General features: G+C 49.0%; 1 protein-coding gene across 11 annotated transcripts in view; it reads right to left on the bottom strand.

The window, feature by feature from the left end:
* Window positions 1-8,086: 8,086 nt before the first annotated feature.
* LOC143299214 (uncharacterized) overlaps window positions 8,087-27,456 on the bottom strand; it is a 149,847-nt gene continuing 130,477 nt past the window's right edge. For 4 of the 11 annotated variants that reach the window (XM_076612406.1, XM_076612409.1, XM_076612407.1 and 1 more), the window contains 3 exons: window positions 17,202-17,347; window positions 14,731-14,863; window positions 8,087-14,100 (listed from right to left, as the gene is read on the bottom strand). In XM_076612406.1, coding sequence (XP_076468521.1) covers window positions 12,851-14,100; window positions 14,731-14,863; window positions 17,202-17,347 — 1,529 coding nt within the window. In that variant the 3' untranslated portion in view covers window positions 8,087-12,850. The remainder of the gene's footprint in view (window positions 14,101-14,730; window positions 14,864-17,201; window positions 17,348-27,456) is intronic. The other 7 variants (XR_013057491.1, XR_013057492.1, XR_013057493.1 and 4 more) reach the window with 7 other exon arrangements.

Raw genomic sequence — 27,456 nt, 5'->3', positions numbered from 1 at the left:
GAGTGTAGTTCTAAGGGATGTGAAGTACTGGTTGTCAGGAGTGTAGTTTTAAGGGGAATGAAGTACTGGTTGTCAGGAGTGCAGTTCTAAGGATGTGAAGTACTGGTTGTCAGGAGTGTAGTTCTAAGGGAGATGAAGTACAGGTTGTCAGGAGTGTAGTTCTAAGGGATGTGAAGTACTGGTTGTCAGGAGTGTAGTTCTAAGGGAGATGAAGTACAGGTTGTCAGGAGTGTAGTTCTAAGGGAGGTGAAGTACAGGTTGTCAGGAGTGTAGTTCTAAGGGATGTGAAGTACTGGTTGTCAGGAGTGTAGTTCTAAGGGATGTGAAGTACTGGTTGTCAGGAGTGTAGTTCTAAGGGATGTGAAGTACTGGTTGTCAGGAGTGTAGTTCTAAGGGTTGTGAAGTACTGGTTGTCAGGAGTGTAGTTCTAAGGGATGTGAAGTACTGGTTGTCAGGAGTGTAGTTCTAAGGGGGATGAAGTACTGGTTGTCAGGAGTGTAGTTCTAAGGGATGTGAAGTACTGGTTGTCAGGAGTGTAGTTCTAAGGGATGTGAAGTACTGGTTGTCAGGAGTGTAGTTCTAAGGGTTGTGAAGTACTGGTTGTCAGGAGTGTAGTTCTAAGGGATGTGAAGTACTGGTTGTCAGGAGTGTAGTTCTAAGGGAGGTGAAGTACAGGTTGTCAGGAGTGTAGTTCTAAGGGAGGTGAAGTACAGGTTGTCAGGAGTGTAGTTCTAAGGGATGTGAAGTACTGGTTGTCAGGAGTGTAGTTCTAAGGGAGGTGAAGTACTGGTTGTCAGGAGTGTAGTTCTAAGGGATGTGAAGTACTGGTTGTCAGGAGTGTAGTTCTAAGGGATGTGAAGTACTGGTTGTCAGGAGTGTAGTTCTAAGGGATGTGAAGTACTGGTTGTCAGAAGTGTAGTTCTAAGGGTTGTGAAGTACTGGTTGTCAGGAGTGTAGTTCTAAGGGATGTGAAGTACTGGTTGTCAGGAGTGTAGTTCTAAGGGGGATGAAGTACAGGTTGTCAGGAGTGTAGTTCTAAGGGGATGAAGTACTGGTTGTCAGGAGTGTAGTTCTAAGGGATGTGAAGTACAGGTTGTCAGGAGTGTAGTTCTAAGGGGGATGAAGTACTGGTTGTCAGGAGTGTAGTTCTAAGGGATGTGAAGTACTGGTTGTCAGGAGTGTAGTTCTAAGGGATGTGAAGTACTGGTTGTCAGGAGTGTAGTTCTAAGGGATGTGAAGTACTGGTTGTCAGGAGTGTAGTTCTAAGGGGAATGAAGTACTGGTTGTCAGGAGTGTAGTTCTAAGGGATGTGAAGTACTGGTTGTCAGGAGTGTAGTTCTAAGGGATGTGAAGTACTGGTTGTCAGGAGTGTAGTTCTAAGGGGGATGAAGTACTGGTTGTCAGGAGTGTAGTTCTAAGGGATGTGAAGTACTGGTTGTCAGGAGTGTAGTTCTAAGGGATGTGAAGTACTGGTTGTCAGGAGTGTAGTTCTAAGGGATGTGAAGTACTGGTTGTCAGGAGTGTAGTTCTAAGGGTTGTGAAGTACTGGTTGTCAGGAGTGTAGTTCTAAGGGATGTGAAGTACTGGTTGTCAGGAGTGTAGTTCTAAGGGTTGTGAAGTACTGGTTGTCAGGAGTGTAGTTCTAAGGGATGTGAAGTACTGGTTGTCAGGAGTGTAGTTCTAAGGGATGTGAAGTACTGGTTGTCAGGAGTGTAGTTCTAAGGGGGATGAAGTACTGGTTGTCAGGAGTGTAGTTCTAAGGGATGTGAAGTACTGGTTGTCAGGAGTGTAGTTCTAAGGGATGTGAAGTACTGGTTGTCAGGAGTGTAGTTCTAAGGGGGATGAAGTACAGGTTGTCAGGAGTGTAGTTCTAAGGGGATGAAGTACTGGTTGTCAGGAGTGTAGTTCTAAGGGATGTGAAGTACTGGTTGTCAGGAGTGTAGTTCTAAGGGAGATGAAGTACAGGTTGTCAGGAGTGTAGTTCTAAGGGATGTGAAGTACTGGTTGTCAGGAGTGTAGTTCTAAGGGAGATAAAGTACTGGTTGTCAGGAGTGTAGTTCTAAGGGATGTGAAGTACTGGTTGTCAGGAGTGTAGTTCTAAGGGATGTGAAGTACAGGTTGTCAGGAGTGTAGTTCTAAGGGATGTGAAGTACTGGTTGTCAGGAGTGTAGTTCTAAGGGAGATGAAGTACTGGTTGTCAGGAGTGTAGTTCTAAGGGAAGTGAAGTACTGGTTGTCAGGAGTGTAGTTCTAAGGGATGTGAAGTACTGGTTGTCAGGAGTGTAGTTCTAAGGGATGTGAAGTACTGGTTGTCAGGAGTGTAGTTCTAAGGGATGTGAAGTACTGGTTGTCAGGAGTGTAGTTCTAAGGGATGTGAAGTACTGGTTGTCAGGAGTGTAGTTCTAAGGGATGTGAAGTACTGGTTGTCAGGAGTGTAGTTCTAAGGGATGTGAAGTACTGGTTGTCAGGAGTGTAGTTCTAAGGGTTGTGAAGTACTGGTTGTCAGGAGTGTAGTTCTAAGGGTTGTGAAGTACTGGTTGTCAGGAGTGTAGTTCTAAGGGATGTGAAGTACTGGTTGTCAGGAGTGTAGTTCTAAGGGATGTGAAGTACTGGTTGTCAGGAGTGTAGTTCTAAGGGAGATGAAGTACAGGTTGTCAGGAGTGTAGTTCTAAGGGATGTGAAGTACTGGTTGTCAGGAGTGTAGTTCTAAGGGATGTGAAGTACTGGTTGTCAGGAGTGTAGTTCTAAGGGTTGTGAAGTACTGGTTGTCAGGAGTGTAGTTCTAAGGGAGATGAAGTACAGGTTGTCAGGAGTGTAGTTCTAAGGGATGTGAAGTACTGGTTGTCAGGAGTGTAGTTCTAAGGGATGTGAAGTACTGGTTGTCAGGAGTGTAGTTCTAAGGGAGATGAAGTACTGGTTGTCAGGAGTGTAGTTCTAAGGGATGTGAAGTACTGGTTGTCAGGAGTGTAGTTCTAAGGGTTGTGAAGTACTGGTTGTCAGGAGTGTAGTTCTAAGGGTTGTGAAGTACTGGTTGTCAGGAGTGTAGTTCTAAGGGTTGTGAAGTACTGGTTGTCAGGAGTGTAGTTCTAAGGGATGTGAAGTACTGGTTGTCAGGAGTGTAGTTCTAAGGGGGATGAAGTACTGGTTGTCAGGAGTGTAGTTCTAAGGGATGTGAAGTACTGGTTGTCAGGAGTGTAGTTCTAAGGGATGTGAAGTACTGGTTGTCAGGAGTGTAGTTCTAAGGGATGTGAAGTACTGGTTGTCAGGAGTGTAGTTCTAAGGGATGTGAAGTACTGGTTGTCAGGAGTGTAGTTCTAAGGGGGATGAAGTACTGGTTGTCAGGAGTGTAGTTCTAAGGGATGTGAAGTACTGGTTGTCAGGAGTGTAGTTCTAAGGGATGTGAAGTACTGGTTGTCAGGAGTGTAGTTCTAAGGGATGTGAAGTACTGGTTGTCAGGAGTGTAGTTCTAAGGGGGATGAAGTACTGGTTGTCAGGAGTGTAGTTCTAAGGGAGGTGAAGTACTGGTTGTCAGGAGTGTAGTTCTAAGGGGGATGAAGTACAGGTTGTCAGGAGTGTAGTTCTAAGGGATGTGAAGTACAGGTTGTCAGGAGTGTAGTTCTAAGGGGGATGAAGTACAGGTTGTCAGGAGTGTAGTTCTAAGGGGGATGAAGTACTGGTTGTCAGGAGTGTAGTTCTAAGGGATGTGAAGTACTGGTTGTCAGGAGTGTAGCTCTAAGGGATGTGAAGTACAGGTTGTCAGGAGTGTAGTTCTAAGGGAGATGAAGTACAGGTTGTCAGGAGTGTAGTTCTAAGGGATGTGAAGTACTGGTTGTCAGGAGTGTAGTTCTAAGGGATGTGAAGTACTGGTTGTCAGGAGTGTAGTTCTAAGGGAGATGAAGTACTGGTTGTCAGGAGTGTAGTTTAAGGGATGTGAAGTACAGGTTGTCAGGAGTGTAGTTCTAAGGGATGTGAAGTACTGGTTGTCAGGAGTGTAGTTCTAAGGGGGATGAAGTACAGGTTGTCAGGAGTTTAGTTCTAAGGGAGGTGAAGTACAGGTTGTCAGGAGTGTAGTTCTAAGGGGGATGAAGTACTGGTTGTCAGGAGTGTAGTTCTAAGGGAGGTGAAGTACTGGTTGTCAGGAGTGTAGTTCTAAGGGGGATGAAGTACTGGTTGTCAGGAGTGTAGTTCTAAGGGGGATGAAGTACTGGTTGTCAGGAGTGTAGTTCTAAGGGATGTGAAGTACTGGTTGTCAGGAGTGTAGTTCTAAGGGAGATGAAGTACTGGTTGTCAGGAGTGTAGTTCTAAGGGATGTGAAGTACTGGTTGTCAGGAGTGTAGTTCTAAGGGATGTGAAGTACTGGTTGTCAGGAGTGTAGTTCTAAGGGGGATGAAGTACTGGTTGTCAGGAGTGTAGTTCTAAGGGATGTGAAGTACTGGTTGTCAGGAGTGTCGTTCTAAGGGTTGTGAAGTACTGGTTGTCAGGAGTGTAGTTCTAAGGGATGTGAAGTACTGGTTGTCAGGAGTGTAGTTCTAAGGGATGTGAAGTACTGGTTGTCAGGAGTGTAGTTCTAAGGGATGTGAAGTACTGGTTGTCAGGAGTGTAGTTCTAAGGGATGTGAAGTACTGGTTGTCAGGAGTGTAGTTCTAAGGGATGTGAAGTACTGGTTGTCAGGAGTGTAGTTCTAAGGGAGATGAAGTACTGGTTGTCAGGAGTGTAGTTCTAAGGGAGGTGAAATACTGGTTGTCAGGAGTGTAGTTCTAAGGGATGTGAAGTACTGGTTGTCAGGAGTGTAGTTCTAAGGGGGATGAAGTACTGGTTGTCAGGAGTGTAGTTCTAAGGGATGTGAAGTACAGGTTGTCAGGAGTGTAGTTCTAAGGGAGGTGAAGTACAGGTTGTAAGGAGTGTAGTTCTAAGGGGTGTGAAGTACTGGTTGGTGTGACAGCCACCTTGGTGCTGCACATTGATGAACAGGACAGCTGCTTCCTTCAGAAAGATACGGCATCCCTCATTCTCCTTTCTGCTAACACTGCTACTTCCACTGCTGCTGCTGCTGCTGCTATTACTACTGCTGCTGCTATTACTACTGCTGCTGCTATTACTACTATGGCTATTACTACTGCTGCTGCTGCTGCTATTACTACTATGGCTATTACTACTACTCCTGTTGCTGCTATTACTCCTACTGCTGCTACTGTTACTACTGCTGCTGTTGCTATTACTACTGCTGCTGCTACTGTCACTACTACTGTTATTACTACTACTGCTGCTACTGTTACTACTTCTGCTATTACTACTACTTCTGCTACTGTTACTACTACTGCTATTACTACTTCTGCTACTGTTACTACTGCTGCTATTACTACTGCTGCTTTTATTGTTACTACTGCTGGTGCTACTGTGACTACTACTGTTATTAGTAATATTACTACTACTGTTGCTACTGTTACTACTACTGCTGCTACTGTTACTACTAGTACTGTTGTTACTACTACTGCTGCTACTGTTACTACTACTGCTACTACTGCTGCTATGGTTACTACTATTGCTACTACTGGTGCTATTACTATTACTGCTGCTACTACTGCTGCTGCTGCTATTACAACTACTGCTACTACAAATAATAATGCTGATAATAACACATTCAGATAGCGCTTTGTATTGTGTGTGGTTATCGTGCAGCCAGAAGAGCCGTGAAAACCTAGCACATCAGTCAGGTGTTGGACAGTGCACAGAAAACACAGCAGTCAGGTGTTGGACAGTGCACAGAAAACACAGCAGTCAGGTGGACAGTGCACAGAAAACACAACAGTCAGGTGTTGGACAGTGCACAGAAAACACAGCAGTCAGGTGGACAGTGCACAGAAAACACAGCAGTCAGGTGGACAGTGCACAGAAAACACAGCAGTCAGGTGTTGGACAGTGCACAGAAAACACAGCAGTCAGGTGTTGGACAGTGCACAGAAAACACAGCAGTCAGGTGGACAGTGCACAGAAAACACAGCAGTCAGGTGTTGGACAGTGCACAGAAAACACAGCAGTCAGGTGTTGGACAGTGCACAGAAAACACAGCAGTCAGGTGTTGGACAGTGCACAGAAAACACAGCAGTCAGGTGTTGGACAGTGCACAGAAAACACAGCAGTCAGGTGTTGGACAGTGCACAGAAAACACAGCAGTCAGGTGTTGGACAGTGCACAGAAAACACAGCAGTCAGGTGTTGGACAGTGCACAGAAAACACAGCAGTCAGGTGGACAGTGCACAGAAAACACAGCAGTCAGGTGTTGGACAGTGCACAGAAAACACAGCAGTCAGGTGGACAGTGCACAGAAAACACAGCAGTCAGGTGTGGACAGTGCACAGAAAACACAGCAGTCAGGTGTTGGACAGTGCACAGAAAACACAGCAGTCAGGTGTTGGACAGTGCACAGAAAACACAGCAGTCAGGTGTTGGACAGTGCACAGAAAACACAGCAGTCAGGTGTTGGACAGTGCACAGAAAACACAGCAGTCAGGTGTTGGACAGTGCACAGAAAACACAGCAGTCAGGTGTTGGACAGTGCACAGAAAACACAGCAGTCAGGTGGACAGTGCACAGAAAACACAGCAGTCAGGTGTTGGACAGTGCACAGAAAACACAGCAGTCAGGTGGACAGTGCACAGAAAACACAGCAGTCAGGTGCTGGACAGTGCACAGAAAACACAGCAGTCAGGTGTTGGACAGTGCACAGAAAACACAGCAGTCAGGTGCTGGACAGTGCACAGAAAACACAGCAGTCAGGTGGACAGTGCACAGAAAACACAGCAGTCAGGTGTTGGACAGTGCACAGAAAACACAGCAGTCAGGTGGACAGTGCACAGAAAACACAGCAGTCAGGTGTTGGACAGTGCACAGAAAACACAGCAGTCAGGTGTTGGACAGTGCACAGAAAACACAGCAGTCAGGTGTTGGACAGTGCACAGAAAACACAGCAGTCAGGTGTTGGACAGTGCACAGAAAACACAGCAGTCAGGTGGACAGTGCACAGAAAACACAGCAGTCAGGTGTTGGACAGTGCACAGAAAACACAGCAGTCAGGTGGACAGTGCACAGAAAACACAGCAGTCAGGTGTTGGACAGTGCACAGAAAACACAGCAGTCAGGTGGACAGTGCACAGAAAACACAGCAGTCAGGTGTTGGACAGTGCACAGAAAACACAGCAGTCAGGGTGGACAGTGCACAGAAAACACAGCAGTCAGGTGGTGGACAGTGCACAGAAAACACAGCAGTCAGGTGTTGGACAGTGCACAGAAAACACAGCAGTCAGGTGTTGGACAGTGCACAGAAAACCACAACAGTCAGGTGGACAGTGCACAGAAAAACACAGCAGTCAGGTGGACAGTGCACAGAAAACACAGCAGTCAGGTGCTGGACAGTGCACAGAAAACACAGCAGTCAGGTGTTGGACAGTGCACAGAAAACACAGCAGTCAGGTGTTGGACAGTGCACAGAAAACACAGCAGTCAGGTGTTGGACAGTGCACAGAAAACACAGCAGTCAGGTGTTGGACAGTGCACAGAAAACACAGCAGTCAGGTGCTGGACAGTGCACAGAAAACACAGCAGTCAGGTGTTGGACAGTGCACAGAAAACACAGCAGTCAGGTGCTGGACAGTGCACAGAAAACACAGCAGTCAGGTGTTGGACAGTGCACAGAAAACACAGCAATCAGGGTGATGTACGTCCTGGATCTAAGAAAAACTAAAACGAATTTTGCTTTCTTCCTGGGTTGGTGGCCTCAACTCGCACGTTCACTGTGTGTCACTTTTCACGTGCCTGACCACTGTTCCTCCGCCGTGTTGACAGCCAGCCTCCGTTTTCGGGGTACATGAAACCAGTAAATCCTTACTAGCTTATCTCAAATGCACCAAAGCTTTCGTGCTCTAACACACACACACACACACACACACACACACACCAACCCACACACACTCACCCACCCACACACACTCACTCTGTTCAGCTCGTCGAGGTCTGTCGATCATCCTGACACTCTGAAGACACCTTCTGTACCGGGTGTCTGCATCACTGTCGCACAAACACAAAGCAAGCTTGTTCTCTATGACTCATTTATTCAGAAGCGGCCTTTCAATTGACAGAGAGAAGGACCCGTTTAATACACAACGAAAAAGACTTTTTTCTCTCTAACGGAAAAATAAAGCAGGTGAACTTTCACTCATATTGAGCTGCTGTCAACATGAGACAACGGATATTTTTCAACGAATGATATCACTGACAAGGATATCTGTCTTAATTCACAACAGACACATATCTCCCCGGGGTCCTGAAGTTTATGCCTGCTTCTTTTCGGCTTTCCTTAAAGAACCACATTCAGACATGCCCGCGCAGGAAAAGAAGGAAAGGGGCTGTATCTTCTGTCCTTGGTACACCCAAACACTGGAAAACAAAGAAACTTCAGCTCGTGTGTACTGCTTGGCTGTGATTGTTGCTGACTGAAGCTTTTTTCTTCAGTGTTGCGAAAGCTTTGGTGCAGACTGTGAAGCACTGTTGCTTGTTGCTGTACGTGAGACCTGTCTATGAAGCACTGTTGCTGTACGTGAGACCTGTCTATGAAGCACTGTTGCTGTACGTGAGACCTGTCTATGAAGCACTGTTGCTTGTTGCTGTACGTGAGACCTGTCTATGAAGCACTGTTGCTTGTTGCTGTACGTGAGACCTGTCTATGAAGCACTGTTGCTTGTTGCTGTACGTGAGACCTGTCTATGAAGCACTGTTGCTTGTTGCTGTACGTGAGACCTGTCTATGAAGCACTGTTGCTTGTTGCTGTACGTGAGACCTGTCTATGAAGCACTGTTGCTGTACGTGAGACCTGTCTATGAAGCACTGTTGCTTGTTGCTGTACGTGAGACCTGTCTATGAAGCACTGTTGCTGTACGTGAGATCTGTCTATGAAGCACTGTTGCTTGTTGCTGTACGTGAGACCTGTCTATGAAGCACTGTTGCTGTACGTGAGAGCTGTCTATGAAGCACTGTTGCTGTACGTGAGACCTGTCTATGAAGCACTGTTGCTGTACGTGAGACCTGTCTATGAAGCACTGTTGCTGTACGTGAGATCTGTCTATGAAGCACTGTTGCTGTACGTGAGACCTGTCTATGAAGCACTGTTGCTTGTTGCTGTACGTGAGACCTGTCTATGAAGCACTGTTGCTGTACGTGAGAGCTGTCCAGGTGGGAGAGAAGAAAGCCGTAAAACCACACCCTGTCCACCTGTCTCTGCACACCTCCACAGCATGAACAACAGGTCAACATGAACGTCAACATCAACACCAACAGGTCAACATGGACAATAACAGGTCAACATGAACAAACGGGTCAACATGAACGTCAACATCAACACCAACAGGTCAACATGGACAACAACAGGTCAACATGAACAAACAGGTCAACATGAACGTCAACATCAACACCAACAGGTCAACATGGACACCAACAGGTCAACATGGACAACAACAGGTCAACATGAACAAACAGGTCAACATGAACGTCAACATCAACACCTACAGGTCAACATCATCAGGTCAACATCAACACCAACAGGTCAACATGAACTGAACACCAACAACAGGTCAACATGAACGCCACCAACAGGTCAACATGAACTGAACACCAACAACAGGTCAACATGAACAGGTCAACATGAACGCCACCAACAGGTCAACAACAGGTCAACATGAACTGAACACCAACAACAGGTCAACATGAACGCCACCAACAGGTCAACATGAACGCCACCAACAGGTCAACAACAGGTCAACATGAACTGAACACCAACAACAGGTCAACATGAACGCCACCAACAGGTCAACATGAACGCCACCAACAGGTCAACACCAACAGGTCAACATGAACACCAACAACAGGTCAACATGAACACCACCAACAGGTCAACATGAACACCAACAGGTCAACATGAACAGGTCAACATGAACACCACCAACAGGTCAACAACATGAACACCAACAGGTCAACAACAGGTCAACATGAACACCACCAACAGGTCAACATGAACACCAACAGGTCAACATGAACAGGTCAACATGAACACCACCAACAGGTCAACAACATGAACACCAACAGGTCAACATGAACACCACCAACAGGTCAACATGAACACCAAGTCAACAACAGGTCAACATGAACACCACCACCAAGTCAACAACAGGTCAACATGAACACCACAACCAAGTCAACAACAGGTCAACATGAACACCAACAAGTAGTCAACAGGTCAACATGAACACCACCAACAAGTCAACAACAGGTCAACATGAACACCAACAACAGGTCAACATGAACACCAACAAGTAGTCAACAGGTCAACATGAACACCAACAAAGGTCAACATGAACACCAACAAGTAGTCAACAGGTCAACATGAACACCAACAAAGGTCAACATGAACACCAACAAGTAGTCAACAGGTCAACATGAACACCACCAACAAGTCAACAACAGGTCAACATGAACACCACCAACAGGTCAACATGAACACCAACAGGTCAACATGAACACCAACAGGTCAACATGAACACCACCAACACGTCAACATGAACACCAACAGGTCAACATGAACACCAACAGGTCAACATGAACACCACCAACACGTCAACATGAACACCAACAGGTCAACATGAACAGGTCAACATGAACACCAACAGGTCAACATGAACACGTCAACATGAACACCAACAGGTCAACATGAACACCAACAACAGGTCAACATGAACACCACCAACATGTCAACATGAACACCAACAGGTCAACATGAACACCACCAACACGTCAACATGAACACCAACAGGTCAACATGAACACCAACAGGTCAACATGAACACCAACAAGTAGTCAACAGGTCAACATGAACACCAACAACAGGTCAACACGAACACCACCAACATGTCAACATGAACACCAACAGGTCAACATGAACACCACCAACACGTCAACATGAACACCAACAGGTCAACATGAACACCAACAGGTCAACATGAACACCACCAACACGTCAACATGAACACCAACAGGTCAACATGAACACCAACAGGTCAACATGAACACCACCAACACGTCAACATGAACACCACCAACACGTCAACATGAACACCACCAGGTCAACATGAACACCAACAGGTCAACATGAACACCAACAAGTCAACAACAGGTCAACATGAACAACAGACCAACAACACGTCAACATGAACACCACCAGCAAGTCAACAACAGGTCAACATGAACACCAAGTCAAAAACAGGTCAACATGAACACCAACAGGTCAACATGAACACCAACAGGTCAACATGAACATCACAGGAGTGCCGACGATTCACCGATTTCTACCTTCGTTCAGTATTTGCCTTCCTCACGCTAAACAATGATGGAACATTGATCGATTTCTACATGACGACCGAGACAGGAGCTTCAGGTCTACCATCGTAATGGACATGTAAGTGAATTCTCTGCCACCAAGCAGCATCTACGGAACAATCTACGAAATGACAACAGACCGATTTCTGCCAAAAGAACTACCATGGTCCAATTATTTTCTCCTTACATCGACATCAGGCCGACCGTCGTCACAACAACACACGCCGACCTGTCCCCAGAACACAGCAGGGAATGAATGAACACTGATTTTCCACACGATTCCTGCCCACACAACATTGACACCAGGTGACTTTTATCACAACCCCACATTCACAAATTCACAAAGCGATCAGTTACAGGTCTCACAATGGTCATTTCAATCACATCCACAGATATATATAAAAATGCAGTCCGCTTACTAGGTCCAACACACTAGCTCTGGACAGAACATCTTTACCATTTATAAACGGCAAACCGGATGAAGCTTATGTGCATGCACATTCAATCCACCAATGAAGCATTTCATCAAATATCACATTCAAAGATTGGATTCAAATCTCTGTGAACAATTCACCAGTTTGACACCAACAGTCACCATTGCAGTCAAAAAGCCAGCTACACACAGTCCTCTACATGAAGCATTCTTGCAACAACAACAAAAATATGGAAACTTGGAAAGGGAAAATCTCTGTTGTCAGAAATGTAACATTCGTCTTAACGCTTCTCGTTAAAACCATCCTCTTGATACAGATTTGCAACAAGTTTTTGTGTATTTTAATATTATCTCTTTTCACAACAAATGAGCAACTGGACATGTGAAATCAATACTAAATTCGAATCACTGATGCTAAAAAAAGATTCCAATCAACTATTTTACAGACTGATTACAGCTCTGAAGAAAGTGACAACAGTGAGTCATGACAAACAGGGTCAGCCATCACCTGGTTCTGTCCACACACTACATCAAACATCGACCAGTTTGTGCACTGCATTATTTTATCTTCTGGGAGAATGGAAAAAAGACATTTGAAAACTGGACAACTTGAGGAATAAAGACGACTGACAGAAAGGAAAGTGTGGTGTATTCACTAGATGCTGACAAGGAGATGGCTGGAGTTGACACTCCATGACACTGTGTCATCATTCTCTTAACACACCATGACACACTGTGTCACCATTCTGCTTCAGTTCCTGCGGCAAAAGAGATGTGATGAGATCGATAAATTTGCTTGCTTTATTCAAGGCAGCATTCTTTCTTTACAATGTATTTTCTTTCATTTTTCATGACAGCAAAACCGTTCACTGCAAAACCGTTCAGTGTTTAGTCACAGACCCACCACTGGAAACACTGGGCCAGGAAGTCTGTTCCAGAACCTCACAAGGAAAGGGGTGTGGGGGTGGACAGAAAGTCCGTGCAGGTTTCAACTGACTCAAACCCTGGAGATTTTGCCCCCCTGTTCCAGAACAACAGTGTTCCTGGCAGCAGAGGTACTGGCGGCCCGCTTGTCCCACACGGCCTGCATGTCGCGGGGAGGCTGGGGCCCCGTGGTCCTCTCCTCCAGGGGGGTCAGGGTTTGCTTCCCACCCTGAGGGCCAGGGGTGCCCCTGCTGTCTCTGTGGGAGACGGAGGTCGGTCTGTCCTTGTGGAAGGACTCAGGTCTGTCCTTGTGCTGCAGGGGGGAGAAGGGTCTGTCTCTCTGAAGCCCGCTCTTCCCCTGCGGACCGACCTGTGCCGGTCTGTACTGATGCTGGAAGGAAGAGGAGCTCCTGGCCGCCATGTTGCCGTCAGGGGAGAATGGTCTGCCTGCCGCTCTGTTGCTGTCCTTGTCTGAAGGCGGTCTGGAGTCCTTGTCTTTGTCCAGAGGGGAGAAAGGGCGAGGGACTTTGTCTTTGTCCAGAGGGGAGAAAGGGCGAGGGACCTTGTCTTTGTCCAGAGGGGAGAAGGGCCGAGGGACCTTGTCTTTGTCCAGAGGGGAGAAAGGGCGAGGGACCTTGTCTTTGTCCAGAGGGGAGAAGGGTCTGTGGGAGTACAGGGCAGGTCTGTCGCTCCTGGCTGCAGGGGTCTCTGCTCTGGGGCCACCGTCTTTGACGAGGGGTGACATGGGTCTGCTGTCCCTGGCAGTGTGACTGGAGGCCTTGCCGCTGACATCCCTGGGGCGCGAGGAGGAGCCAGGGGGGCCTGCGGGCTTGTCCTTGGTGAGTGGCGAGAAGGACCTGTCCCGGGGCACGGGCAGGGAGCGCCGGTCGGGCGGGTGCTGGGAGGAGGCTGGCCGTCCACCCCTCCTGGACACCTCAGGGGCCCTCAGCACGGCGGACACAGGCCTGGGCCTGGGAGCCCCGCCCTCCCCCCTCTCCATCCCCCCCACCGACACCTGTCTCACGGGCCCCGCTCTGTCTGTCCGCCCTGAGGCCGGCACAGCGCTGCTGCCACCTGACGGGGGAGGGGGCGGGGACGTGACGGGTGGAGAGACGGAATCAAACGTCTTGGACCGTAACCTTGGCACCCGCGACATCGGCCTTGACCTCACCTGAGAAGTCGTGGCTGCAGCAGGTGCTGTGGTGGTGGTGATGACAGGGGCTGAGACAGGAGGGGTGGGGGTGGTGGGGGTGGCAGGGCGAGAGGGAGGGCGGTGGCCGTTGTTCTGGGTGTGGAGCCGGGAGTTCTGGATCTCCAGCTCGTCTACAACAGTGGACAGAGAACAGTGTGGGGTGCACTTGCTGACACACGTCACTGACATCCCACAAAGCGCACACACACACACACACACACACACACACACACACACACAGACCACAGAGATCCACCACAAACACACACTCCACAACAGCAGTGACAACACTCCACAAAAATATTGACAACACTCCAAACATTGACAACACTTCACAAATACATACCTTAATACACATACACAACGTTGACACCACTTCAACACACAGGGGTGTGCTTGTGTATGAAGTGTGAGTGTGTGTGTGTGTGTGTGTGTGTGTGTGTGTGTGTGTGTGTGTGTGTGTGTGTTTAGTGAGGGGTATTTAGTGTGTGTGTGTGTGTGTGTGTTTAGTGAGGGGTATTTAGTGTGAGTGTGTAGTGTGAGGTGTGTTTGTGGATGGAGAGTGTATGTTGAGTGTAGTATGTGCATGTAGGGGGTGTAGTGTGTGTGTGTGTGTGTGTGTGTGTGTGTGTGTGTGTGTGTGTGTGCATTGTTTGTGCCAGTGCAGTATCTGTGCATTGTTTGTGTTTGTGGCGTACTGTATGTTTGCTTGTTTGATCGCTCTCTTGCTTGTGTGTAAGTGCGCATGAGCGAGACCTGACCTCTGAGCCTGTGAGCGAGCTGTGAGCAGTGTGAGCGGTCCAGAGCCAGAGCCAGTCTGGACACCATGCCTGTGCCTCTGTACTCCGCCACGTGCCACAGCCTGTGCACTGCACGCTCCCGTTTCCCCAGCACCTGTCAGGATGGGCACGTCATGGTCATCATCATGGACATTTATACTGCACACTTTCTCTCTCTCTCTCAGTCTCTCTCTCTCTCTCTCTCTCTGAGGTAATATGAACGGCAGGAAGAAAGGTTGAACCACCTCCCCCAACACCACTCCTCACCTGCACCAAACACTCCTCACCTCCTGCATCAAACACTCCTCACCTCCTGCACCAAACACTCCTCACCTCCTGCATCAAACACTCCTCACCTCCTGCACCAAACACTCCTCACCTCCTGCACCAAACACTCCTCACCTCCTGCATCAAACACTCCTCACCTCCTGCACCAAACACTCCTCACCTCCTGCACCAAACACTCCTCACCTCCTGCATCAAACACTCCTCACCAAACACTCCTCACCTCCTGCACCAAACACTCCTCACCAAACACTCCTCACCTCCTGCACCAAACACTCCTCACCAAACACTCCTCACCTCCTGCACCAAACACTCCTCACCTCCTGCACCAAACACTCCTCACCTCCTGCATCAAACACTCCTCACCAAACACTCCTCACCTCCTGCATCAAACACTCCTCACCTCCTGCACCAAACACTCCTCACCTCCCCTCCTGCATCAAACACTCCTCACCAAACACTCCTCACCTCCTGCACCAAACACTCCTCACCAAACACTCCTCACCTCCTGCACCAAACACTCCTCACCAAACACTCCTCACCTCCTGCACCAAACACTCCTCACCTCCTGCACCAAACACTCCTCACCTCCTGCATCAAACACTCCTCACCAAACACTCCTCACCTCCTGCACCAAACACTCCTGCACCAAACACTCCTCACCAAACACTCCTCACCTCCTGCACCAAACACTCCTCACCTCCTGCATCAAACACTCCTCACCTCCTGCACCAAACACTCCTCACCTCCTGCATCAAACACTCCTCACCAAACACTCCTCACCTCCTGCACCAAACACTTCTCACCAAACACTCCTCACCTCCTGCACCAAACACTCCTCACCTCCTGCACCAAACACTCCTCACCAAACACTCCTCACCTCCTGCACCAAACACTCCTCACCAAACACTCCTCACCTCCTGCACCAAACACTCCTCACCAAACACTCCTCACCAAACATTCCTCACCTCCTGCACCAAACACTCCTCACCTCCTGCACCAAACACTCCTCACCAAACACTCCTCACCAAACATTCCTCACCTCCTGCACCAAACACTCCTCACCTCCTGCACCAAGCACTCCTTACCAAACACTCCTCACCTCCTGCACCAAACACTCCTCACCAAACACTCCTCACCTCCTGCACCAAACACTCCTCACCAAACATTCCTCACCTCCTGCACCAAACACTCCTCACCAAACATTCCTCACCTCCTGCACCAAACACTCCTCACCTCCTGCACCAAGCACTCCTTACCAAGCACTCCTCACCACCTGCATCAAACACTCCTCACCTCCTGCACCAAACACTCCTCACCAAACATTCCTCACCTCCTGCATCAAACATTCCTCACCTCCTGCACCAAACACTCTTCACCTCCTCACCAAACACTCCTCACCTCCTGCATCAAATACTCCTCACCTCCTGCACCAAACACTCCTCACCTCACCTCCTGCACCAAACACTCCTCACCAAACACTCCTCACCTCCTGCACCAAACACTCCTGCACCAAACACTCCTCACCAAACACTCCTCACCTCCTGCACCAAACATTCCTCACCAAACACTCCTCACCAAACACTCCTCACCTCACCTCCTGCACCAAACACTCCTCACCTCCCCTCCTGCACCAAACACTCCTCACCTCACCTCCTGCACCAAACACTCCTCACCTCCTGCACCAAACACTCCTCACCTCCCCTCCTGCACCAAACACTCCTCACCTCCTGCACCAAACACTCCTCACCAAACACTCCTCACCTCCTGCACCAAACACTCCTCACCAAACACTCCTCACGTCCTGCACCAAACACTCCTTACCAAACACTCCTCACCTCCTGCACCAAACACTCCTTACCAAACACTCCTCACCTCCTCACCAAACACTCCTTACCAAACACTCCTCACCTCCTGCACCAAACACTCCTCACCAAACACTCCTCACCAAACACTCCTCACCTCCTGCATCAAATACTCCTCACCTCCTGCATCAAATACTCCTCACCTCCTGCACCAAACACTCCTCACCTCACCTCCTGCACCAAACACTCCTCACCTCCTGCACCAAACATTCCTCACCTCCTGCATCAAACACTCCTCACCTGCATCAAACACTCCTCACCTCCTGCACCAAACACTCCTCCCCTCCTGCACCAAACACTCACCTCCTGCACGAAGGCAATGGCGGCAGGGGTCAACTCGTTGAGGGCGATCAGGTGGTCCAGCACATCACGTGGGTCGGTCACGTGATCAACGGCCGCCTGCAGACACTGCCTGAGGGCCTGGCGCTCTGGACTGGACACTGGCGTCTCTGCACACAGCGACAATCACCGTATCTAGCATCTCTCATTCTTTTGAAGACTTTACACAGAAATAGCACTACATGTCGGCAGTCCACATGGAATTATCGATGTTTCTGATCGCCAGGAGCCCACACACCAGAGAAGACCTGCAATGCTGCTGAGTCCCTTCAGCAGGCTTGGTACCACTTACTAAGACTCTAAAGACGACGATAATCACTTGTCGCAGAGCCAGACTGAATGGGCATCTGTTGCAGAGTGGAGACCACCACTACCAACAATCCTCCAAGAATCTACCAATACCAAAGACCTCGACAGGACTCAACCCAACCATGGGCAGCTGAGCAGACACTTTTAAAACTAATGAACACAGACATATCCACATGCTCTGCTTACCTAGACCAAGGAATAACCTTTTCAAATCCAGCTTTCTGTATTCTGGTGGAAAATGATGGAATAATCTTCCACTCACTATTCATTCATTCAAATATTGGTCTCATGCAGACCTCATTTTCGAACGTCTCCCCCCCCCCTCCCACCCAACCTCCCGGCCCCCCAACCCAGAAGAGGAAACTGCTGTCCCGCTGTGTCAACTATCTGGGCGAGAATTAGATCATAGTGGAGAGTGTCTTGCTCAAGGTTCATTCCCAATCTCTTGGCCATGAGGGCTTTTGGACAGTTGGTGTTGGGATGGTCCCCAAGGGCCAGCTCACCCTCCAATCTGCAGCACAAAGAGCCAGTGCAATAGTGCCTCCCAATATCAGAGTCCTAGTCCTTCACGGAAGACTCAGCTGTAAATGACTTCCCATTGCAGAGGAGAAACTAAAGATCATACAACTCTCAATTTGCTCTTGGCTTTTCTTCACCTGTGACTGGGGCCCAGTCCTCTCCTCCTGTCCCAAGGACACACCATGCCGAAACAAGACATCAAGCCCTGACCACTGGTCAACACTGGGTCACACATCCAACACCCGACAGACTCAGCCACTGGGAGGGTGGACAGAGAAGGGTGGACAGAGGAGGGTGGACAGAGGGGAGGGTGGACAGAGGGTGGACAGAGAAGGGTGGACAGAGGGTGGACAGAGGGGAGGGTGGACAGAGGGTGGACAGGAGGGTCGACAGAGGAGGGTGGACAGAAGAGAGTGGACACAGGGTGGACAGAGGAGGGTGGACAAAATGTGGACAGAAGTGGGTGGACAGAGAAGGGTGGACAGGAGGGTCGACAGAGGAGGGTGGACAAAATGTGGACAGAAGTGGGTGGACAGAAGAAAGTGGACACAGGGTGGACAGAGGAGGGTGGACAAAATGTGGACAGAAGTGGGTGGACAGAAGAAAGTGGACACAGGGTGGACAGAGAAGGGTGGACAGGAGGGTCGACAGAGGAGGGTGGACAAAATGTGGACAGAAGTGGGTGGACAGAAGAGGGTGGACAGAAGAGAGTGGACAGGAGAGTGGACAGAGGAGGGTGGACAAAATGTGGACAGAAGTGGGTGGACAGAGGAGGGTGCACAGAGGAGGGTGGACAGAGGAGGGTGGACAGCAGGGTCGACAGAGGAGGGTGGACAAAATGTGGACAGAAGTGGGTGGACAGAAGAGAGTGGACAAAGGGTGGACAGAGGAAGGTGGACAGAAGAGAGTGGACAAAGGGTGGACAGAGGATGGTGGACAGAACAGGGTGGACAGAAGAGGGTGGACAGAGGAGGGTGGACAGAAGAGAGTGGACAGAGGAGGAAGGACAGAGGAAGGTGGACAGGAGAGAGTGGACAGAAGAGGGTGGACAGAGGAGGGTGGACAGAGGAGGGTGGACAGAGGAGGGTGGATAGAGGAGGGTGGATAGTGGGAGGACAGAGGAGGGAGGACAGAGGGTGGACAGAGAGTGGACAGAGGAGGGTGGACAGAGGAGGGTGGACAGAAGAGAGTGGACAGAGGAGGGTGGACAGAGGAGGGTGGACAGAGGAGGGTGGACAGAAGAGAGTGGACAGAAGAGAGTGTACAGAGGAGGGTGAACAGAGGAGGGTGGACAGAGGAGAGTGGACAAAATGTGGACAGAAGTGGGTGGACAGAAGAGAGTGGACACAGGGTGGACAGAGGAGGGTGGACAAAATGTGGACAGAAGTGGGTGCACAGAGGAGGGTGGACAGGAGAGTGGACAGAGGAGGGTGGACAAAATGTGGACAGAAGTGGGTGGACGGAAGAGAGTGGACACAGGGTGGACAGAGGAGGGTGGACAAAATGTGGACAGAAGTGGGTGGACAGAAGAGGGTGGACAGAAGAGAGTGGACAGAGGAGGGTGGACAGGAGGGTCGACAGAGGAGGGTGGACAAAATGTGGACAGAACTGGGTGGACAGAAGAGAGTGGACAGGAGAGTGGACAGAGGAGGGTGGACAAAATGTGGACAGAAGTGGGTGGACAGAGGAGGGTGCACAGAGGAGGGTGGACAGAGGAGGGTGGACAGCAGGGTCGACAGAGGAGGGTGGACAAAATGTGGACAGAAGTGGGTGGACAGAAGAGAGTGGACAGAAGAGAGTGGACAAAGGGTGGACAGAGGAAGGTGGACAGAAGAGAGTGGACAAAGGGTGGACAGAGGATGGTGGACAGAACAGGGTGGACAGAAGAGGGTGGACAGAGGAGGGTGGACAGAAGAGAGTGGACAGAGGAGGAAGGACAGAGGAAGGTGGACAGGAGAGAGTGGACAGAAGAGGGTGGACAGAGGAGGGTGGACAGAGGAGGGTGGATAGAGGAGGGTGGATAGTGGGAGGACAGAGGAGGGAGGACAGAGGGTGGACAGAGAGTGGACAGAGGAGGGTGGACAGAAGAGGGTGGACAGAAGAGAGTGGACAGAGGAGGGTGGACAGAGGAGGGTGGACAGAGGAGGGTGGACAGAAGAGAGTGGACAGAAGAGAGTGTACAGAGGAGGGTGAACAGAGGAGGGTGGACAGAGGAGAGTGGACAGAAGAGAGTGGACAGAAGAGAGTGGACAGAGGAGGGTGGACAGAGGAAGGTGGACAGAGAGTGGACAGAGGAGGGTGGACAGAAGAGAGTGGACAGAGGAGGGTGGACAGAGGAGGGTGGACAGAAGAGAGTGGACAGAGGGAGGACAGAAGAGAGTGGACAGAGGAGGGAGGACAGAAGAGGGTGGACAGAGGAGGGTGGACAGAGGAGGGAGGACAGAAGAGAGTGGACAGAGGAAGGTGGACAGAGGAGAGTGGACAGAGGAGGGTGGACAGAGGAGGGTGGACAGAAGAGGGTGGACAGAGGAGGGTGGACAGAGGAGGGTGGACAGAGGAGAGTGGAGAGAGGAGGGTGGACAGAGGAGGGTGGACAGAGGAGAGTGGACAGAAGAGAGTGGACAGAGGAGGGTGGACAGAAGAGAGTGGACAGAGGAAGGTGGACAGAGGAGGGTGGACAGAGGAGGGTGGACAGAGGAAGGTGGACAGAGAGTGGACAGAGGAGGGAGGACAGAAGAGAGTGGACAGAGGAGGGAGGACAGAGGAGGGTGGACAGAGGGTGGACAGAGGAGGGTGGACAGAGGAGGGAGGACAGAAGAGAGTGGACAGAGGAAGGTGGACAGAGGAGAGTGGACAGAGGAGGGTGGACAGAGGAGGGTGGACAGAAGAGGGAGGACAGAGGAGGGTGGACAGAAGAGAGTGGACAGAGGAGGGAGGACAGAGGAGGGTGGACAGAAGAGAGTGGACAGAGGGTGGACAGAGGAGGGTGGACAGAGGAGAGTGGACAGAGGAGGGTGGACAGAGGAGAGTGGAGAGAGGAGGGTGGACAGAGGAGGGTGGACAGAGGAGGGTGGACAGAAGAGAGTGGACAGAGGAGGGTGGACAGAAGAGAGTGGACAGAGGAGGGTGGACAGAAGAGAGTGGACAGAGGAGGGTGGACAGAGGAGGGTGGACAGAAGAGAGTGGACAGAGGAGGGTGGACAGAGGAGGGTGGACAGAGGAGGGTGGACAGAGGAGGGTGGACAGAGGAGGGTGGACAGAGGAGGGTGGACAGAGGAAGGTGGACAGAGGAGGGTGGACAGAAGAGAGTGGACAGAGGAGGGTGGACAGAGGAAGGTGGACAGAGGAGGGTGGACAGAAGAGAGTGGACAGAGGAGGGTGGACAGAGGAGGGTGGACAGAGGAGGGTGGACAGAGGAGGGTGGACAGAGGAGGGTGGACAGAGGAGTGAGGAGGGTGGACAGAGGAGGGTGGACAGAGGAGGGTGGACAGAGGGAAACCAACTAAATTCAGACAGTCCAAGGGAGATAATCTATTCAACAACTGTTGCAGTGTGAGAACCCATCTGCCAATCTGCCAATACAGCTGGGTTTATTTTCAGTGCTTTTAATGCAGTCTGCAGGGGAAATGGAACCGAAAAAAAAAAAAAAAAAAAAAAAAAAAAAAAAAAATATATATATATATATATATATATATATATATATATATATATATATATATATATATACATATATAAACGAGGAGGAAAACCTCAAACAGAAATAACTAGCGACCTCATTACACCAATCACAGACACTGGTTTTCCTCTTCATGGCAAGTTGAAAATGTTGAACAATCTGTGCTAGCAGTTTATCTTGATATTTATTCATTCATCTATTTACTTATCCATTCATATATTCATCATTGTTGTCTACCATTCAGTCAGCCTCACAGGGTCAAATCAGGGCTGAATAGTACGGTCACCGCCGATCCAGTAGAACGCGGGGGAACACAGGGAAAAGAACATTTGGCACAGTCACTTTTAGCCCATAAACCAAAGACATGAGTGTGACAAACAATATATATATATATATATATATATATATATATATATATATATATAATAACAGGCATGAAAAACAGTTATAAATATGACAAAAAATTTATATAACAGGTATGACAAACCAAATCATACACAATAACAGGTATTTTTCTAAAAGTGCTAGCACACTGCTCATGTCCTAGGCGCCTCCCTCCCTCCCCTCAAAAAGTAATACTGCCCAATTTTCAAGCTGAGAAAAAGACAAAAAGCATTCTATACTGTGTGGACAACACAAGGTAGCTGAACGGACCAGCAAGACAGAGAACAGGAAGACACAACACAATGCTGAACGGACCAGAAAAGGAAGACAACACAATGCTGAACGGACCAGAAAAGGAAGACACAACACAATGCTGAACGGACCAGAAAAGGAAGACACAACACAATGCTGAACGGACCAGAAAGACAGAGAACAGGAAGACACAACACAATGCTGAACGGACCAGACAAGGAAGACACAACACAATGCTGAACGGACCAGAAAGACAGAGAACAGGAAGACACAACACAATGCTGAACGGACCAGAAAAGGAAGACACAACACAATGCTGAACGGACCAGCAAGACAGAGAACAGGAAGACACAACACAATGCTGAACGGACCAGAAAGACAGAGAACAGGAAGACACAACACAATGCTGAACGGACCAGAAAGACAGAGAACAGGAAGACACAACACAATGCTGAACGGACCAGAAAAGGAAGACACAACACAATGCTGAACGGACCAGAAAGACAGAGAACAGGAAGACACAACACAATGCTGAACGGACCAGACAAGGAAGACACAACACAATGCTGAACGGACCAGAAAGACAGAGAACAGGAAGACACAACACAATGCTGAACGGACCAGAAAAGGAAGACACAACACAATGCTGAACGGACCAGCAAGACAGAACAGGAAGACACAACACAATGCTGAACGGACCAGAAAGACAGAGAACAGGAAGACACAACACAATGCTGAACGGACCAGAAAAGGAAGACACAACACAATGCTGAACGGACCAGAAAGACAGAGAACAGGAAGACACAACACAATGCTGAACGGACCAGAAAAGGAAGACACAACACAATGCTGAACGGACCAGCAAGACAGAACAGGAAGACACAACACAATGCTGAACGGACCAGCAAGACAGAGAACAGGAAGACACAACACAATGCTGAACGGACAGCAAGACAGAGAACAGGAAGACACAACACAATGTTGAAAGGACCAGAAAGGAAGACACAACACCATGCTGAACGGACCAGAAAAGGAAGACACAACACAATGCTGAACGGACCAGAAAAGGAAGACACAACACAATGCTGAATGGACCAGCAAGACAGAGAACAGGAAGACACAACACAATGCTGAACGGACCAGAAAAGGAAGACACAACACAATGCTGAACGGACAGCACGACGGAACAGGAAGACACAACACAATGCTGAACGGACAGCAAGACAGAACAGGAAGACACAACACAATGCTGAATAGACCAGCAAGACAGAGAACAGGAAGACACAACACAATGCTGAACGGACAGCAAGACAAAACAGGAAGACACAACACAATGCTGAACGGACCAGGAAGACAGAGAACAGGAAGACACAACACAATGCTGAACGGACCAGAAGAGGAAGACACAACACAATGCTGAACGGACCAGAAAAGGAAGACACAACACAATGCTGAATGGACCAGCAAGACAGAGAACAGGAAGACACAACACAATGCTGAACGGACCAGCAAGACAGAGAACAGGAAGACACAACACAATGCTGAACGGACAGCAAGACAGAGAACAGGAAGACACAACACAATGCTGAACGGACAGCAAGACAGAACAGGAAGACACAACACAATGCTGAACGGACAGCAAGACAGAACAGGAAGACACAACACAATGCTGAACGGACAGCAAGACAGAACAGGAAGACACAACACAATGCTGAACGGACAGCAAGACAGAGAACAGGAAGACACAACACAATGCTGAACGGACAGCAAGACAGATCAGGAAGATACAACACAATGCTGAACGGACAGCAAGACAGATCAGGAAGACACAACACAATGCTGAACAGACAGCAAGACAGAACAGGAAGACACAACACAATGCTGAACGGACAGCAAGACAGAACAGGAAGACACAACACAATGCTGAACGGACAGCAAGACAGAACAGGAAGACACAACACAATGCTGAACGGACCAGAAAGACAGAGAACAGGAAGACACAACACAATGCTGAACGGACCAGAAAGACAGAACAGGAAAACACAACACAATGCTGAACGGACCAGAAAAGGAAGACACAACACAATGCTGAACGGACAGCAAGACAGAACAGGAAGACACAACACAATGCTGAACGGACAGCAAGACAGAACAGGAAGACACAACACAATGCTGAACGGACAGCAAGACAGAACAGGAAGACACAACACAATGCTGAACGGACCAGAAAAGGAAGACACAACACAATGCTGAACGGACAGCAAGACAGAACAGGAAGACACAACACAATGCTGAACGGACCAGCAAGACAGAACAGGAAGACACAACACAATGCTGAACGGACAGCAAGACAGAACAGGAAGACACAACACAATGCTGAACGGACCAGCAAGACAGAACAGGAAGACACAACACAATGCTGAACGGACAGCAAGACAGAACAGGAAGACACAACACAATGCTGAACAGACCAGCAAGACAGAGAACAGGAAGACACAACACAATGCTGAACGGACAGCAAGACAGAACAGGAAGACACAACACAATGCTGAACGGACAGCACAACAGAACAGGAAGACACAACACAATGCTGAACGGACAGCAAGACAGAACAGGAAGACACAACACCATGCTGAACAGACAGCAAGACAGAACAGGAAGACACAACACAATGCTGAACGGACAGCAAGACAGAACAGGAAGACACAACACAATGCTGAACCGGACAGCAAGACAGAACAGGAAGACACAACACAATGCTGAACGGACAGCAAGACAGAACAGGAAGACACAACACCATGCTGAACGGACAGCAAGACAGAACAGGAAGACACAACACAATGCTGAACGGACAGCAAGACAGAACAGGAAGACACAACACAATGCTGAACGGACAGCAAGACAGAACAGGAAGACACAACACAATGCTGAACGGACAGCAAGACAGAACAGGAAGACACAACACAATGCTGAACGGACCAGAAAGACAGAGAACAGGAAGACACAACACAATGCTGAACGGACCAGAAAGACAGAACAGGAAAACACAACACAATGCTGAACGGACCAGAAAAGGAAGACACAACACAATGCTGAACGGACAGCAAGACAGAACAGGAAGACACAACACAATGCTGAACGGACAGCAAGACAGAACAGGAAGACACAACACAATGCTGAACGGACAGCAAGACAGAACAGGAAGACACAACACAATGCTGAACGGACCAGAAAAGGAAGACACAACACAATGCTGAACGGACAGCAAGACAGAACAGGAAGACACAACACAATGCTGAACGGACCAGCAAGACAGAACAGGAAGACACAAAACAATGCTGAACGGACAGCAAGACAGAACAGGAAGACACAACACAATGCTGAACGGACCAGCAAGACAGAACAGGAAGACACAACACAATGCTGAACGGACAGCAAGACAGAACAGGAAGACACAACACAATGCTGAACAGACAGCAAGACAGAACAGGAAGACACAACACAAAGCTGAACAGACCAACAAGACAGAGAACAGGAAGACACAACACAATGCTGAACGGACAGCAAGACAGAACAGGAAGACACAACACAATGCTGAACGGACAGCACAACAGAACAGGAAGACACAACACAATGCTGAACGGACAGCAAGACAGAACAGGAAGACACAACACCATGCTGAACAGACAGCAAGACAGAACAGGAAGACACAACACAATGCTGAACGGACAGCAAGACAGAACAGGAAGACACAACACAATGCTGAACCGACAGCAAGACAGAACAGGAAGACACAACACAATGCTGAACGGAGAGCAAGACAGAACAGGAAGACACAACACCATGCTGAACGGACAGCAAGACAGAACAGGAAGACACAACACAATGCTGAACGGACAGCAAGACAGAACAGGAAGACACAACACAATGCTGAACGGACAGCAAGACAGAACAGGAAGACACAACACAATGCTGAACGGACAGCAAGACAGAACAGGAAGACACAACACAATGCTGAACGGACAGCAAGACAGAACAGGAAGACACAACACAATGCTGAACGGACAGCAAGACAGAACAGGAAGACACAACACCATGCTGAACGGACAGCAAGACAGAACAGGAAGACACAACACAATGCTGAACGGACAGCAAGACAGAACAGGAAGACACAACACAATGCTGAACGGACCAGCACGACGGAACAGGAAGACACAACACAATGCTGAACGGACCAGAAAAGGAAGACACAACACAATGCTGAACGGACAGCAAGACAGAACAGGAAGACACAACACAATGCTGAACGGACAGCAAGACAGAAAAGGAAGACACAACACAATGCTGAACGGACAGCAAGACAGAACAGGAAGACACAACACAATGCTGAACGGACAGCAAGACACAGAACAGGAAGACACAACACAATGCTGAACGGACAGCAAGACACAACAGGAAGACACAACAGAAACAAAGCCAACAACAGAGAGGAGGACATTTCTGGCACAGCTGCTGTGTGCTGCCTGGTGTGCTGTGTGCTGCTCACAAATAAAGGCTCACCATTTCTGGGGGTCATCTGACATGTCTGTCAGAACCATGCTCACAAATAAAGGCTCACCATTTGTTGGGGTCATCTGACATGTCTGTCAGAACCATGCTCACAAATAAAGGCTCACCATTTGTTGGGGTCATCTGACATGTCTGTCAGAACCATGCTCACAAATAAAGGCTCACCATTTGTTGGGGTCATCTGACATGTCTGTCAGAATGATAGTGTCCATTTCAACATCTTCCATTTCCTGTCCAAATCTGGTATATCTAACATTCAACTGTGACTGTTCAAAATCCAAATCTACGTGTTCAAAATCCAAATCTATGTAAGGTATGACCAAAATCTGCACAGTTTTCATTTTCAATTATGTTTAATCTAAGATTGTAAAATGTGCTGACTCTGGGACTGACCGCTACATGGCTGCCCACGGTGTGGTGCACTGCCCCCCAAAAGGTCATTCCATCACCCGGCCACCCTCTGCACTCTCCTCAACTCCACCACCCCCTTTGATAACCACCTGCCTTTCC

Source organism: Babylonia areolata, chromosome 24 (genome assembly GCF_041734735.1).
Source record: "Babylonia areolata isolate BAREFJ2019XMU chromosome 24, ASM4173473v1, whole genome shotgun sequence".
NCBI classification, from domain to species: domain Eukaryota; kingdom Metazoa; phylum Mollusca; class Gastropoda; order Neogastropoda; family Buccinidae; genus Babylonia; species Babylonia areolata.
This window is presented reverse-complemented; position numbering and strand designations above follow the sequence as displayed.